Source organism: Pyrgilauda ruficollis, unplaced genomic scaffold (genome assembly GCF_017590135.1).
Source record: "Pyrgilauda ruficollis isolate IOZ18807 unplaced genomic scaffold, ASM1759013v1 scaffold101, whole genome shotgun sequence".
Taxonomy (NCBI): domain Eukaryota; kingdom Metazoa; phylum Chordata; class Aves; order Passeriformes; family Passeridae; genus Pyrgilauda; species Pyrgilauda ruficollis.
Window position 1 is genome coordinate 2275591 of NW_024508213.1, and position 14282 is coordinate 2289872.

At 43.3% G+C, this 14282-nt stretch overlaps 1 protein-coding gene across 5 annotated transcripts in view; it reads right to left on the reverse strand.

Annotated features, from left to right (window-relative positions):
* The window catches only part of SMOC2 (SPARC related modular calcium binding 2), a 141430-nt gene extending 136582 nt beyond the window's left edge, over positions 1 to 4848 (reverse strand). For all 5 annotated transcript variants that reach the window (XM_041469077.1, XM_041469061.1, XM_041469051.1 and 2 more), the window contains exon 1: positions 4265 to 4848. In XM_041469077.1, coding sequence (XP_041325011.1) covers positions 4265 to 4339 — 75 coding nt within the window. In that variant the 5' untranslated portion in view covers positions 4340 to 4848. The remainder of the gene's footprint in view (positions 1 to 4264) is intronic.
* Positions 4849 to 14282: the final 9434 nt, after the last annotated feature.

A 14282-nucleotide genomic window follows, 5' to 3' on the forward strand; every position in this document is an offset into this window, starting at 1 on the left:
TTGAAAGTATAAATAGTTTGTGGTACATTGCAAGTCATCAAGATTTTCAAATAAGAAACACTTGTATCCTATTGTTTTTAGAAGTACATCCACACACACACCACTGCAACTGAGATAAAAATGAAGCTGATGGTTTCAAAAATGCAGTATAAACAATGACAAAGTGTGTTGGTAAGTGCAGTGATCATAAACTTATTTATCTGAGAAACAAAATGAGCTTTCTTCAAAGCACTGTGTTTCAAAACAAAAATACCTATATCCTCAAGACACACCTAATTTCCCTAAGACAAGAAGTCAACAAGGCTCAGATCTCCTCAGTTTCATACATCCAGAAAGTATGGGTACACCTCACAGAGCAGAATAAAAATGCAGCATTGCAAAAACATTCCAACAGTGTGTTACAAAAATTGCAGAGTGCTACCTGGTTTTCTATAAACAAGGTAAAAGGACAAGGCTACTTAAGATATTTTGTGGAATGTAAGAATGGTTTACATTAGTATTTGACACAAGGGGAGAAAAAACAGGAGCAGCCAATCTGACTACAGTCCCTCCAGATCTCATGGGTTCTTATGAGAGAGCTCTCAGCCTACCTTTCCATAATGAAAGCCATTGTTCTGTTGCCAATATTTGTTCATTTGAAATAACAATAAATACAATACTAAAGAACATTATCCTCCTGCATGCATCCCTGAGGCTCAGTTAGCAATTAATAATTGGAATATTGCATTTCACCTCACTTTATCTATTACTGCAATATGGTTCTACTCATGAGACCAGAGTCCAGAAGAAACCTTAGCAATGAGTAACCTTGGTGACAAGAAGCCAATACTGATACAAACTCAAAGTAACTTTGGACTATCTCTAACCCAGTGAACACATAGACACTATGAGACTCTTAGACCATGGTGTACATCATGGCTTCCCAATAAAGATTCAGGTATGCATCAGCCCATCTCTCATCAACCCTTTTCTATCCTGGCACATAGTGAGGCAGTCAAGTCAGTTATGTCTGGGTCCACAGCTTAGGCAGAGACGGACAGATTACAACACTCACACCCACTTTAGATACAGCCACGAGGTCCAGGGGACCAGACTCTATAGACAGACTGGAGCATTTCAACTACCTGCTGACTATTCTGATGCATCTTCCTGCCACAAATCATCCTTAATAGCTGTTATGTACTAGGAAGCCATATGCTCATTACTCCTTGCAAACCTGCAGTCACAAAAGACTCTTAGACAATCAGAAATCTCTTGGAGATATTATTTGTGTGAAAACTCTGTAATTTATTGCTATTGGACTATTGCAAAGCTTCCAACATCTGAAAATCACATATTCACCTGGACTACAGACATAGGTGGTTCTTGTGGGTATTTCTGCCCAAGTGAAATGCAAAACTATTATTCCTAATTAAATGGGGGAATAGGTCTGTAAACTACTGAATGTCTTTTCTGAAAGTAGTACTTGATCCATCCCTCGAGCTAGTGAGAACATAAAGTTAAAACAGGCCAGAGATCTGTTTATGCAGATGAAAATCTTAAAGACAGATGTTGATATCCTCCCTCCCTGCCATGCCATTACCCAATTTGTTCCTTAAAGCCCAGGCAAAGAAAAAACCTCTGATCCATGTGTTACCTTTTGGAAAATGGTAGAGTGGCTTTTGCTAGAGTGAACTATAATTTTATTGCCTTGTCTCTGCCAAGGTTCATCTTATGTCAGATTTATGACTGCAGTAGACTGTTCCCCTGATATTGCCACCAGCTGGCAAGATGAGTATACCTCTGACAGTATTGTGATCAGGGATGATCATCCCATAGTTTTGAAAAACTCAGATCCACAGTGAAACATGCCCTGTTCCCGTGACCTCTGGTTGTTTTTGAAAATTTTAGCCTTTATCTGTTATTCTTCAAACCACAAATAAAAATAAAATCTACATATGATATGTAGAAAAGAACGGCCATCCTCAGTTGCCACACAGTGGCACAGCAGGTGAAAAAAAGCCATAGATTTTCTTGGTTTTTCTACACAGCTTGGGTTTGTTGTTCCTTGTAAGTATGCAGATACTATCCGTGGATATTTGAGAAAGGTACAACTGGAAAGGGGTTATATAGTCTATGAGCTACAAGTAAAATGACTACATGAGTTAAGAATGATTAAGCGGTGTGGTACTTGTTGCCATAATAGCACTGGTTTTTTATTGTTGTTTAAACAGGTAAGTACAGAAACAGGAGAAATGAACCTGCCTCACTCAAAGTGCAGCCTTGTGGGAAGATGTAGAAAGTATATGTGCATCAGTGTGTATGTGTGTTATTTCATTCCTATGGGTGTCTGCCTGTCCCTTACTTGTTTTAGGGAAGAATTTCCAATGTAGTCTAGTGTTTGTATCGGTGAGCCCTTTCCATAAGAAGAGCAGAAAAACTAACATGAGCTCACTACCTACAGTCCTCTACTAACAAGGCTAGCTAGCTACACTTACCAAAATGTTCAAGTTCATTTCAGTCTGAAAGCTTGACGTCTTCAAAACCATTACCCTTTTGGTAGCAGAAGCAGAGGGTGGGAATTCTACCAGAATTGACTTTTCTGCTCATGGTTTATAAAGATGCAGACTACTATATGGTACAGAAATGAGTACAGCACACTTTGAATTGGTGAAGGAAGAAACAGAGGGACTTCTAACATGACTCAGATAACAGTGAAGTCAAATACATTTGCATGAGTCTATGGCATTTAATTTTTAAAGAGTTTGTCAAAGTGCCCCTGGTGAGATTTTTCTTCCCTTTTGTGACACAGACAACCCCTCACTGAATGAAAAGTATATTCTGCAGTGATTTATATCCATATTTTAAATGGCTTTAACATCATTTGGGTTCCATATAATCTAAAGATATTGTAACAGTCACAATCATTTTATTTTACATTTGGACAAACTAAGATTTGGTAACGTTTCCAGTTTACTTCCACACTAATATTTAGAACTCTTTTTATGTACAGAAAAAAAAGAATATTAAGAATATTACATGTCCTATCTTGCAAATTATGTTTATACATTTGTTAAAATGAACTTGAAAGTAAATTGCAATGTTAATCTGTTTATTAGAATAGTATATATCATCTGACAGTGTAAGGGGGCTTCAAATGAGGGTCTTAAAAAGTAAAATATGAGAATCACTTGACTTTATCTGTCCCACACTTTAAAATGCCATACACAATAAAATTCATGGAGCAAACTCAGTCCTTTAAGGTTTTCAATTAGCAGCTTCTAATCTACAAATCATTTAAGAGGGAAAAAAAAAAAAAACAAATAAAAAAAACCAACAAACTTAGTCAATAAGACAAAACTTTTCCTAAAGAATTTCAGGTATGAACAGTTCAGCCATCCCCCACAGCCATTTCACCTTGAGCTGTCCCTATAGCACCTAACTCAATAAGAGGGGAAAAAAAACCAACAAGAAAACTCAACTCTCGGGATTTTACAGAAATTTTCTGAAAGACTTAAACAAAATAGGGTCTATTTCACTTTGCATCTGCCTGTAACTTTACCATAATAAACTCTAAGCACACAGCCTTCACTAAAACACTTAAAAACAGCTTGAAAGAGGTATTTGCTGCCCGTTATGTTTATTCAAGCACTTGTTTAAAAACACATTTAAGGAAAATGTTTTTATTTCTACACATTGCATTAATTATAGCTTTGCAAACACTGCAAGCTCTACAAGAAGACTGAACTGAGCTATTAGCTGCAGACCTCGGGTCTTGGCTAGAATAGTGGTTATGGCTTATTTAGCAAGCCTAATGAATCGGCTCACCCATCTCTACGCGGAGTTCCATGTAGAGCATCATGGAGCCTGGAATAGCCAGAAAGGCTTGTTTCATGTTGCTTTATAATTAAAATGAAGTAAAATCGGTCAGCCCGAGTGGGTCCAAAAGCGGACCTCTCTGCAGCATTATTCCTCTTCGGGCAAATAAAAGCATTAACACCAGCGCTGGACCGAAGCTCTGCGGGGCCCCGCAGTAAACCTGCACTTCGCAGCCGCGGGTCACGCTCTCCCCGGAGGGGCTCGGCGGGGCGGCGGTGCCGGCTGCTCCCCGGGCGAGCCGCGGCGGAGCTCCTGCTCGGCCGAGGCTCCCGCCGTGCCGGGGCAGGGCGCAGCGCTGGTTCGGCAGCCGCGGGCGCCTCTCGCCGCACGGGAGCCGCATCGCCCGCTCAGGTGCTCCCGGGACCGGCCCGGAGGGCGCCCGGCGCCGGCGGCGGGGTGGCCTTACCGTGAGGGCTGAGAGCTTCTGTGCCGGCACGGCGGGGAGCAGCTCCGTGAGCAGCAGCAGCAGCGGCACCCACATCCTGAGGCGGCGGCGGCGGGCACGCAGCGGCTGCGGGTAGCGGAAGACGGGGATTCTCCTTAGGATGTCGCTGCCCCCCGACGCCTGCTTTGGCTCCTTTTCAATCGCTCCGGCTGGGAGGTCCCAGCTCACGTCCTCAGTTTTCTTTTTCCCCACCCCAGTCCTTAAAATTTGGGGACGCCCGTAAAGCTGAGAGGCGGCACTTTCTCCCTCTCTCTGCGTGCCTCCCTCTCTCCTCGGGAGTCAGCCCCGGCTAGGAGATGCTCCCCCAGCCTCTCCTCTCCCGGAGCCCTCCCACTGCCGGGGGAATCTGTCGGACGCCGCCGCCTCCCCTGGGACGCCGCGCCTGCCTCCGCCTCGGGCGGGCTGTTGTCTAGCCCTTGGGGTCCCTTTCTCTCCCTTCCAGCCCTGAGCCCTCTGTGGCAGGGGAAGCGGGAGGAAACGACTGGGACAGGAAGGGAGGACCCACCACCACCACCGCCGGCAGCACGCGGGAAGGCAGTGCCCTGGCTGCGGAGGCTGGCGGAGTGCGACCTCTCCGAGCTGCTCTGCCCCTTTTCCTCTTATCCTTCCCCCTCCCCAGCCCGGCCTCCGCTTTCTCCTCCCAGACCCACAGATCCTCGCCGATTAACCCTCCCCGGTGCTCCCGGGGGGTCGCCGCTTGCTTCCCCCGCAGGGTTTATTCCTCCCCCACGCCCCCGCTACATGCTGAATCAACATGTACAAATACCGGCAGCCCCTGGCAGGCGGGGGAGGTGGTCCCGACTCCCGCCCCGGTGAGCCCCGACCTCCTACCGGAGCGCCCCTGCCCTGGCCCCGCTGCGCCTCCCGCCGGGCACCGCACGGGGCGGGATCCAGGCCCGTGGCATCCAGGTTTCTGAGCTGGGACAAAAGCCAAGGTGGCAACTCCTGTGGGACAGCCGGGCGTCGCTGGGGGCTGCCAGGCTCTCCAGCACGGCGGGAAGCTAGCATTGCTGGCCCCGGGCGGGATACCCCGGTGAGATGCGGAGGCTGCGGGGCTGCCGCTACGCGTGCAGTTAATGCCAGGCGAAACCTTCCACCCCAGTTTCGCGCTTTTCTTTTTCATCTCTTAGGAGCCAAAGAGAGGTCTGTTTATATTTCCTTACTGTGAAGGATCTCCTCGTCCCTGCTGCCTCTTTCACTACAATTTTGTCACTGGAGTTCCCCACTCCTCCCGGGGACCCACAGCTCACTGCCAGCCTGCAGAGATCCCCGCAGGTAAATGGTACTACAAGGGACACTGAAGCTATCAGGGCTTTATTCTCCGTGTGTGCGTGTTTGTGGGACGGGACACAAAAGGGCTTTAGGAAGGCTGCAAAGTGGCACACTCCCAACACACAAATAACAATTATTCAAGCATTATATCTGACATCCTTGCGGGCTTTGTCACACGTGGCTCAGTGAGGGGCTCAGGGTAGAGCATGCTCTCTAAAGCAGTAGCTGCATGCATGGTGAACCAAAGGTGGAGAGAAGTAGGTATTAATTACAGGGAGATTTGTGTGCCTTACTTAAGACACCTACTGCTGACTTTTCCAGATCCTACAATGTTCAATCGATGCAGCCAGCAAGGTATTTGCAGCACTGCCAGTTCTCAGTGAGCACCCACAGTCACAAGAATTTAAAAAGCGTCCTTTTCAAAAGGTTTTGTTGGGGGTTTTTTTTTTCATATGATGCAATTTTTAACAAAGTATTTGCACTCATCTGTGTGTAAATGGCCTGTAATATGTCCTGTGCTTTTTAAATGGGGGAAGAAAACCAAAGATACCATATTCTATCGGACAGGTTGGAGCATGTTTGAGGCCCTTCACTGCACCAGACCTCTATTGCTCTCAAACTAGCAGCATCTCTCATAGTGATAACAAGTTGCCAGTCACTGCATTAGGCACTGCAGTACAATTTGCCAGCCTGGGTTTCATAGCCCTTTCCTCTCAGTGAAACTTAGCAGTGTTGATGTGTCTGTCAAAGACAAAAGGATTTTTTTTTCTTGTGACCATGACTAGCCTCTTTCATGCCACAAAATTATTCACCACATACAAAATCCCGTTTCCCCCATCTTTCCAGTCCTCTTCCATGTTCTCCAGTCCACTCCAGTTTGTTTCCCAGTTTAGGTCTGTGTCCCCTCCATCACAAGCCCATGCCTGCTTTCCCTTCTCTTTCACCTTGCTCTTTGTATATTGCAAACCCCACCTTCAGCTCCTTCACCTTCAGTTCATTGCTGTGTGCACTACTGGCATGTAGTTGGACAAAGGCAATTCATGGCCAACAGTCCCTTTCTTCTTGGCTTATCTGTCAGGACATGCTGAATGACACAGCACACTGTTTGGATTTGACATTGCAGAAAAAAATACATTCTCAAAATTGATGAGAAATACATCTAATAAAAACAAACTGCAGGTTTTTGAGGGTTTATAACTTAGTCAAACGTGAGTGCATTTACACAAATTTGACAATAGCCAAAAGGCCAAAATTCTGAAAAAAGGCCAAAATTCTTCAAAAAGGCAAGTTTAGAGACCAGAAACTGTTGATATTATCATTTTAAAATAAAGATGTTTTGCCAAAATATATTAAACTGACCTTTATGGGAGGGGACAGAATACAAAGGTCAAGTCAAAACTGTGGAGGCACAGACCAGTGTGTGCGGCTGGCTGTCCTTGGGAAAACAGACAGCTTTGAACAGTTAGACTTTCTAATTTCAGCATGTTGCATTTTTCATTATTAGAGCTTACTATGTGGAGATTTATCACATTTTAGTGAGTAGTCAGTATAAAGAAGAGGACTTAAACCTCTTCAGCGCAACAACAATGGCAAAAAAATCCCACTCTCATCTTGACTTGGGAGCAGTGCTAGTAGCATTCTCACCTGCTAGAGACAGAGTTCATGTATGCTCTCCCCATCACCCAGTGCCAGCATGCTCTTTGGACTTCTCAGAAGATTGCTCATTGCAGTGCGGAGAGAAGCATTGCTGTTGATTCACTCTCACCTTGCATTAAATCAGAGGTTTAGTGAGGAGCCACAGGTGCTCCTCTTTCACTCAAGTGTGGAGCCTGGGATGGCATGGCTGGGATGAGAACCAAACTCTGAAAAACCATCTGGTGGCTGAGTTAAAGGAGTGCCAGTGTTGGCAAGAAGGATGTGAACACCAACAGAGGCAAGAAGGAAAAAGAGAGAAAAAAGACAGCCTTTGGAAGTGTTGCTGACCAACCTGGTTTCTTGCTTGACTGTCTAGAAACAACCATGGGATTCTGCATGATTCTTGGAGCCTTGAAAATAAACTATGCTGTGGAGAATGTCAGCAGGAGGAGTTCTGTCTGAGGAGGACAAATGCATCCCTAATTCTTGCATCTAGATTTGCACCAACCATTAAAATCATACAGGAAAATAGCTATTGCGTGAAGTGAAATAGTGGCTGTAAAACACTTTTCTGAGAGCCAGGGTAGTAGCTGACATAGGTGACATAGGGTGCAGCATAAAATAAGAACACAAAATAACACCAGAGGATCTAAGACATCAAAATTCTTGGGCACAGAAGTAGTATATGTTTATCTAATTATTATTATTATTATTATTATTATTATTCCCTTTCCTGGCTGGACTTGTTTTGGCATCATTACCTGGTTACTATATGGCTCATCATTTTTTGGAGGAAATACTTTTTATTTTCAAATAAAAGAAGGAACAAACAGTTTAAATGTGAAAATATAGGAAATCTTCTTACTGGGAAGATCCTGACCAGATCTCAGAGATGCACCCCTTCAGCATCCATATGCACTTCTTCTCAGAAGAATAGGAAGAGGTTCCATTCTTCTAATCCTAAGAGTTAAATGGAAATGCTTTCACAGGAAAAGTGTGGTATTTTACCAGTGGAAATGTCACTCAGTCCTAAATGAGGAATAAAAAGCTAGGTTTAGTGCCTGTATATTTTTCATTTCCAATCCCTAGCACTGACATTTGTATTGTGTACCAGCTTGCTATTTCAGATTTGTAAACCTGTTGTAACCCAAACTCCTTTACATTGTCACTCCTCTTCCTCAGCCTTGTGTAAGGGGAGCTCCACATCCCAAGCCAGCCATCTGTGGGCACGAGGTGTTTGCAAAGCCTTCACCACACCCAGAAATCTCAGCCCAAATGGCAAGGTGAAATGGGCCCCATGCCAGAGCAACCCATCAGCACTGGCAGAGATCAATCTAGGACAGGATGGAGGCAAAGCTGCCTGAGCATGCAGAGCAGCCATCCTTGTCCCTTCCCACAACGTTCCTGCCTTCTACATAAACAGAAAGCTTTCCTGTTCAGGGCACCTTGCACGGAGATTAATGCCTTTTAAGACATTAGGAAGTGGAAAACAAACAGCATAAGCTAGTCATTCCTTAGCCCTTCTGCTTTTCACTCCTGTCCCCTCCTTATTATGGGCACAGAGCAAAGAAAAGTGTATTTGCTCCTTTCTGTCCTCCATGACTGTCCAAGGAAAGTCAGAACAAATCTTCTGTGCTAGATGAGAAAACATAACTCATGACTGCAAACAACAACAGCCTTCTGCAGGGGTGAAATACCACAAATATAAACAAGGGCAGGGATAGGACCCTGAAATTGTGTGAGAGCAGGAATATCTACCCAGCAGGCCTTGCAGAGGATGCAGATCTGCAGTAGATTCCAGCAGCTAGTTTTTGAGTGATCCTGAGGACATATGCACAGATGCACACACTTCTGGTGGGAAAGTGGTATTATCAGCATGCAGTGGTCTGTGCAAAAATTGCTACATGTGACCTAGCAAAATTTTGCTTTGCAGTGGGTGGTAGTGGCTTTTAATCTACTGACATCTTTTATTGCCAAGTTTTCTTCAGGAAAAGTAAAAAATTGACAAATAATGCAAAAAGCTCATTTAAATCTTAAAGAAAACCCCCCCCCCCCCCCCCCCACACACACACACACATTTGGAGGGAAATGCCCATTTTTCTTCATGTTTTAGATTTGCATTAACTGTTTTTGCCCAGCTGGTGAGTACAGGTACATTCTCATAGACACTGTGGTAACAGTAACAGGTTAACAAGGCAATGGACGTGACTACCTCTCAGCTTTTAATCAGTTCTTTCCTTTACAATTTATTCAATATTTCAGAAGCTGTGATTTCATGTACTTCCCATTGCCTACCAAAAGCCAGTGTTTGCACCTTCTGCCACCAGTTTGTTTGTTTTTATTTATGCTGACTACTGAACTAATTAACAACCATACATTTTGGAGAATGTGTTGTAAGTGCCAAGGTTTCTTCAAAAACGTTAAAAATCCTGTAATGTCAAGAACTCATTTGGGCATGTGTTGCTTTACCACTTTAGAGAAAAGACAATATTATTTTTTTATTTTAAACTGAGGCAAAAAGCAGCAAGTTTTATGGGTTTTGGCAGGCTGGTGTTTGTTTGCTAGCATTTCTCCTTAAGCTGAGTTTGTGGTGAGCTACTGGCTCACCATATCTCTGGGGCACGCTGAGGTACAATGTAAAGAGTGTGGCAAGAGACAAATTTATAGCAAGAATTAAATGGAGAGACATTGTGAACAATTGCTGTTGGCTTAGATAAACAAACTATCAAGGTGTAGGGCTGACATTAGACCAAAAGTTCATTTCTCAGACCTGAAGAAAATCTTTCTTTCTCATTGTGGTTTTAAACTTCTGACAGGCTTCATAAATGTTAATCCATAAGGTGTTTAAAATTTTGTGTCTCAGCAAAGATTTGTGCAGGTTCTGTAGCTTGTATTTATTTCTATGTAGTGACTATGGCATAAGAAAAAAGATTATTGCTTATGAAATGTAAACACAGACCCACTTGAGAGACAGTGATAAGAATTACACTAAGCATTTAGTAAATTATTGGTTTCCACTGGGAGAACAAAGTATTTTGCATTGGAAGAGATACAGGAAAAAAAAATAAGGGGGGGGGGCGGGGGGAAGAAAATCCGGTAGTTTCATAACTATTTTTCTAAGAAAGAATGTGAAACAGTATCTGTAACTGGCACCTTATAGCCCTTAGGTCATTTGGCCTTTCCTGAGCTCATAAGAGTCGATCAGGAGTTCTTCAGGGAAACAAAATGTACGTATGTTTGTGCGAGTACACACCAACTTTTAAAAAACTATGCTTTTCACTGTGGGGGCAGATAATTAACTGCAATAATATCCTTGTCAGGAAGGATTCCTTGGTCCCCCAGCAAGTGTTTCCGCTGACAAGCAGACAGAACTTTGCCCCTCAGCCAAAAGGCTGCTGCTTGAGATGTCTGGAGATAGAGGACATCCTTCTTTGAGCTCTTGTATTGCCTGAATGACACCCAGCTCTCCCACATCCCATCCTAACCACTGGTCGATCAGACTGTTCTGAAGCAGTTCTGACAGATGAGCTCAGAAGGATCTTTTGGTAGTCAGCAGGGCCTGAACTGGGGAGACATTTTTCTAGGAGAGGGGTTAAGGTTTGATACAACTGATTTGAGCCAAACAGGGATGCACAACTTTGTCTCCTGTGTGCCAGATGAGCATCCCAAGCAGACAGCTAATGTGTAGTCCCTGCTTGGCTTCTCAGGAGAAGATTTTGCTGGTATTCTGTCTCAGAAAAAAAGAGGAGAGAAAAAAAAAATAAAAGCATTGCAGCTCTGCTGGCAAAATCCAGTTGGGTTGCCAGGATGTGTTATTTCATCCTTGGAACCGGTGCAGTGTCAGGAGTTGCACCACCCCTCTGGGGTTTACTGATATAAAAATTCCAGCACAGTTGTACTTGCAAGCTCCTTCTAGTGTACACTATGCCTGTGAAATAGAGTATTTGAGAACTTTTGGCATTAACAGATTGCTTCTTTTTAACACATTTTTACATAAATGTGGGGAAAACAGTGAAAATAAGTTAGGTTAACAAATTCAGTGCATAAGCAGATATTACTGGGTGCTTTGTTAGACTGGGGCTGACATTAGAGTTAGGGAAGAAAAACAAACAACAGTGTTACTTTTCTTTGTTTTTTCTGTGGCCAGTCCTATTAGCTACAGCTAGAATCTACACGTCATCTCAAAAAATACCCAAGCCATGTACTGTCATTTATTCCTGTAAATCATATTGATTTCAGTTGCATTCCTCTGGTTTAACTGAGAACAGAATTTGGCTAAGAAGTATTGGGCCTGCTCATTTGTCCACAGGTTTTACATATGTCATGTGAAGAGATCTAACTTAATATCAGATAGCTCATCAACTCCACCTTGGCAGCCAGCATAAATCTTCTAGGGCAAACTTGTTAATCTCAGTAAAACAAATTGATGGAAAATGTCCAGGGATAATCTGAAGAGAGTAACAGAGGACAGGTCTGGCTTTCCACATCTTGTTACAACAGGTCTTGACCATATAGATAACCCCTGGCAGCATGGTCAGTTTCTCTTCAGCCTGAGAAACCATGTTTGCCCCATGTTTCAGTACATCAGTGCCTAATCCACACCATCAGGATGGGTCCAGAGAACAAACTTGGGTCCAAGAATATCTGCTGTCCTTGACACATCGTTTATGTCCCATCCATTATAATTATTTTTTTTCTCTTTCAGTCCCACACAGCTCTGAGCTATTGCTTTTTCTCGACTGTGCTTTCTTCTGGTTGGGAGGCAGGACTTGGCTTTTCTCTCTGAGATGCCTCACCTACAGGTGCCATTACAAATATTTTATTTGTTCATTTTCAGAAACCTGGAAAGTGAAAGAATCTGAAGTAGATCTGAATGCTACTTTGCAAATACTCTGGAAGGGATGTCCAGCTTGGCACTGAGCTAAGTCATCCCAGTTGGCAGGAGAGCAGAAAGTCCATTTCTCTCTCAAAAATGAAATCTGAGTATCTGCCAGCTCCCTGGAATTACAAGCCCCAAAGAGTGTCTACTCTGGTGTAACTAGAGATCTATGGGTTTTGGCATTTCATATATCCATTACCACTTAGTGGTACATAGCCTGGCCAAGATGGGAATTTCCCTTGTGGCGAGACCTCTTTTATTAATAAAATACGAACCACATTTGTTCCCCAACATCAATCTCAGCTGGCAAATTTCTTTTCATCCCCCAATACAAACCTTCATTTTGAATGCTCCTGGGGAGTATCCCTTCTCTCTTGTTTGTCTCTGCCTGTGTTTAATTCTGTGTCAGTATGCACAGTAATAATTCCCACTCCAATACAATGAATACGCTATCTGAACAGCCTGTTAAGGTCACTGTGGGTTGAATCAAGGTTCAGGCTCCTCAGATTTGTCATGCCTGCCCATGACTAGCAGCACCTCAAAGCCACACCCCACCACACATTGTCACACCCATTGTACGTAGCAGTGAGATTGTAGGGGAGTCCTGACTGCTGACCAGCTGGAGTCAGAAGTTAGGAGGATTATCACTGGCTGCAGGCTGAACCAGAATCTTTGTAAAGTTTCCAAAACTTACTGAGAAGCTATTAAATACTCAGATGACTTCCCAGTGCTGACTGTGATCCTGTCTGCATCTGCTTCTGCACCATACAGCAGGCGGCAACAAAAGCACCTTTATATTGGAGTGTTGGTGACATAAATGTACAGATTGTGTCTGAAAATTGACTCACTATGTATGGTGGGGTAACTTTGACTTCCATGGGTCCTTATGGAAGAATCCTCAGATGCTTGTATAATGCAGGTTATTCCTGCCTTTTATGTATACACTTTTCTCCATTCCTGCCACTGTCATGGATCCACTGCTTGAAGACAAGTCTTTTCCAGCCTGTGACTGAAATGTTATCACAGCAGGTTAAGAGAGAGGTAGATTTTGAAGAACATTTTGCCAAGATAATTCTTGTCCCCAGGAGGAATCTTGGGGAGGGTTCTGCCTTACTAGGGTCTTACATGATACTGTTGGAGCAGTAACTGTTGCAGACACAGGGAATATGTTTTAATTTTTTATTTTGTTGGTGGGAACACTGTGGAATAAGGAATTCCCTTAAGGTGAAGGAGAAAGCAATATAGCAGCTGTTGCAAAACCATCTGACTACCCACATCCTTGTGCACATAGGGACATGTGCTCAACTTCTTTAACTTTTAAGATTAAGCCAAAGGAGAGAAAAGTGAAAAAAAAAACCAAAACAACAACAACAACAAACAAAAAAAAAAAAAAAAAAAGAAAAAAATAACATAAAAGTAACAAAGTAGAAGGAGAGTGAAGAATGAGCAAATGTTCCTTCCCCAAATAAGAGACCAAACCTGTTCAGTGAGTAGCAGACTCTGCCTCTGACCTCAATTCTGCTGAAACACCTCACATCTGGTAAACTGTGAGTTGCAGCTACAGCTTTCCCTACTGCCAGTACATGCACCACAGATCTCATCTCTTCAGTGTTCCTGGCAGCAGGTGATGCAATTGTTCTCCTACCACAGCTCTTCTGTGCCTCTGAGCCTCTCTCCAGTACCTGGGTAGTGACATTCAAAGGGTATTTAGGACCACAATCATTCCAAGCCTCTAGACCTCTCTTAACTTCAACTGAAGTTATCCAGCAGGCATCAGAGAGATTAAAAGGGCTGAGAAATACAATGTTATATAAATCTTATTTCCTTACAAAAGATTGAATTTGAATAAGCCAAAAGCATGGAGAAACAGCCTTCATGTATTTGCCACTTGCCAGTTAGAAACCTCTGTGTACAGTGATTTATAGTTTATTGGCAACCACACTCTCATTGAAACTTGAAATTATTTTATACCAGAAGGTTTTTGCAGATTTTGAAAACATTTGGTTTTGGTCTGATGGGACTTCTGAATCTTTTGAGGGCATTTGCTTTTTGTTCTTTGCTTTAGAATTGCATGATCCATCCCTTCCATTAACCTCCCTCACCACTTGTTATCATCATTTATGCAAATATGAATATTATTTTCTATGCTTATAAACAATTTATTTTTTTTTTATGGGCTGTAATCAGAAGGGA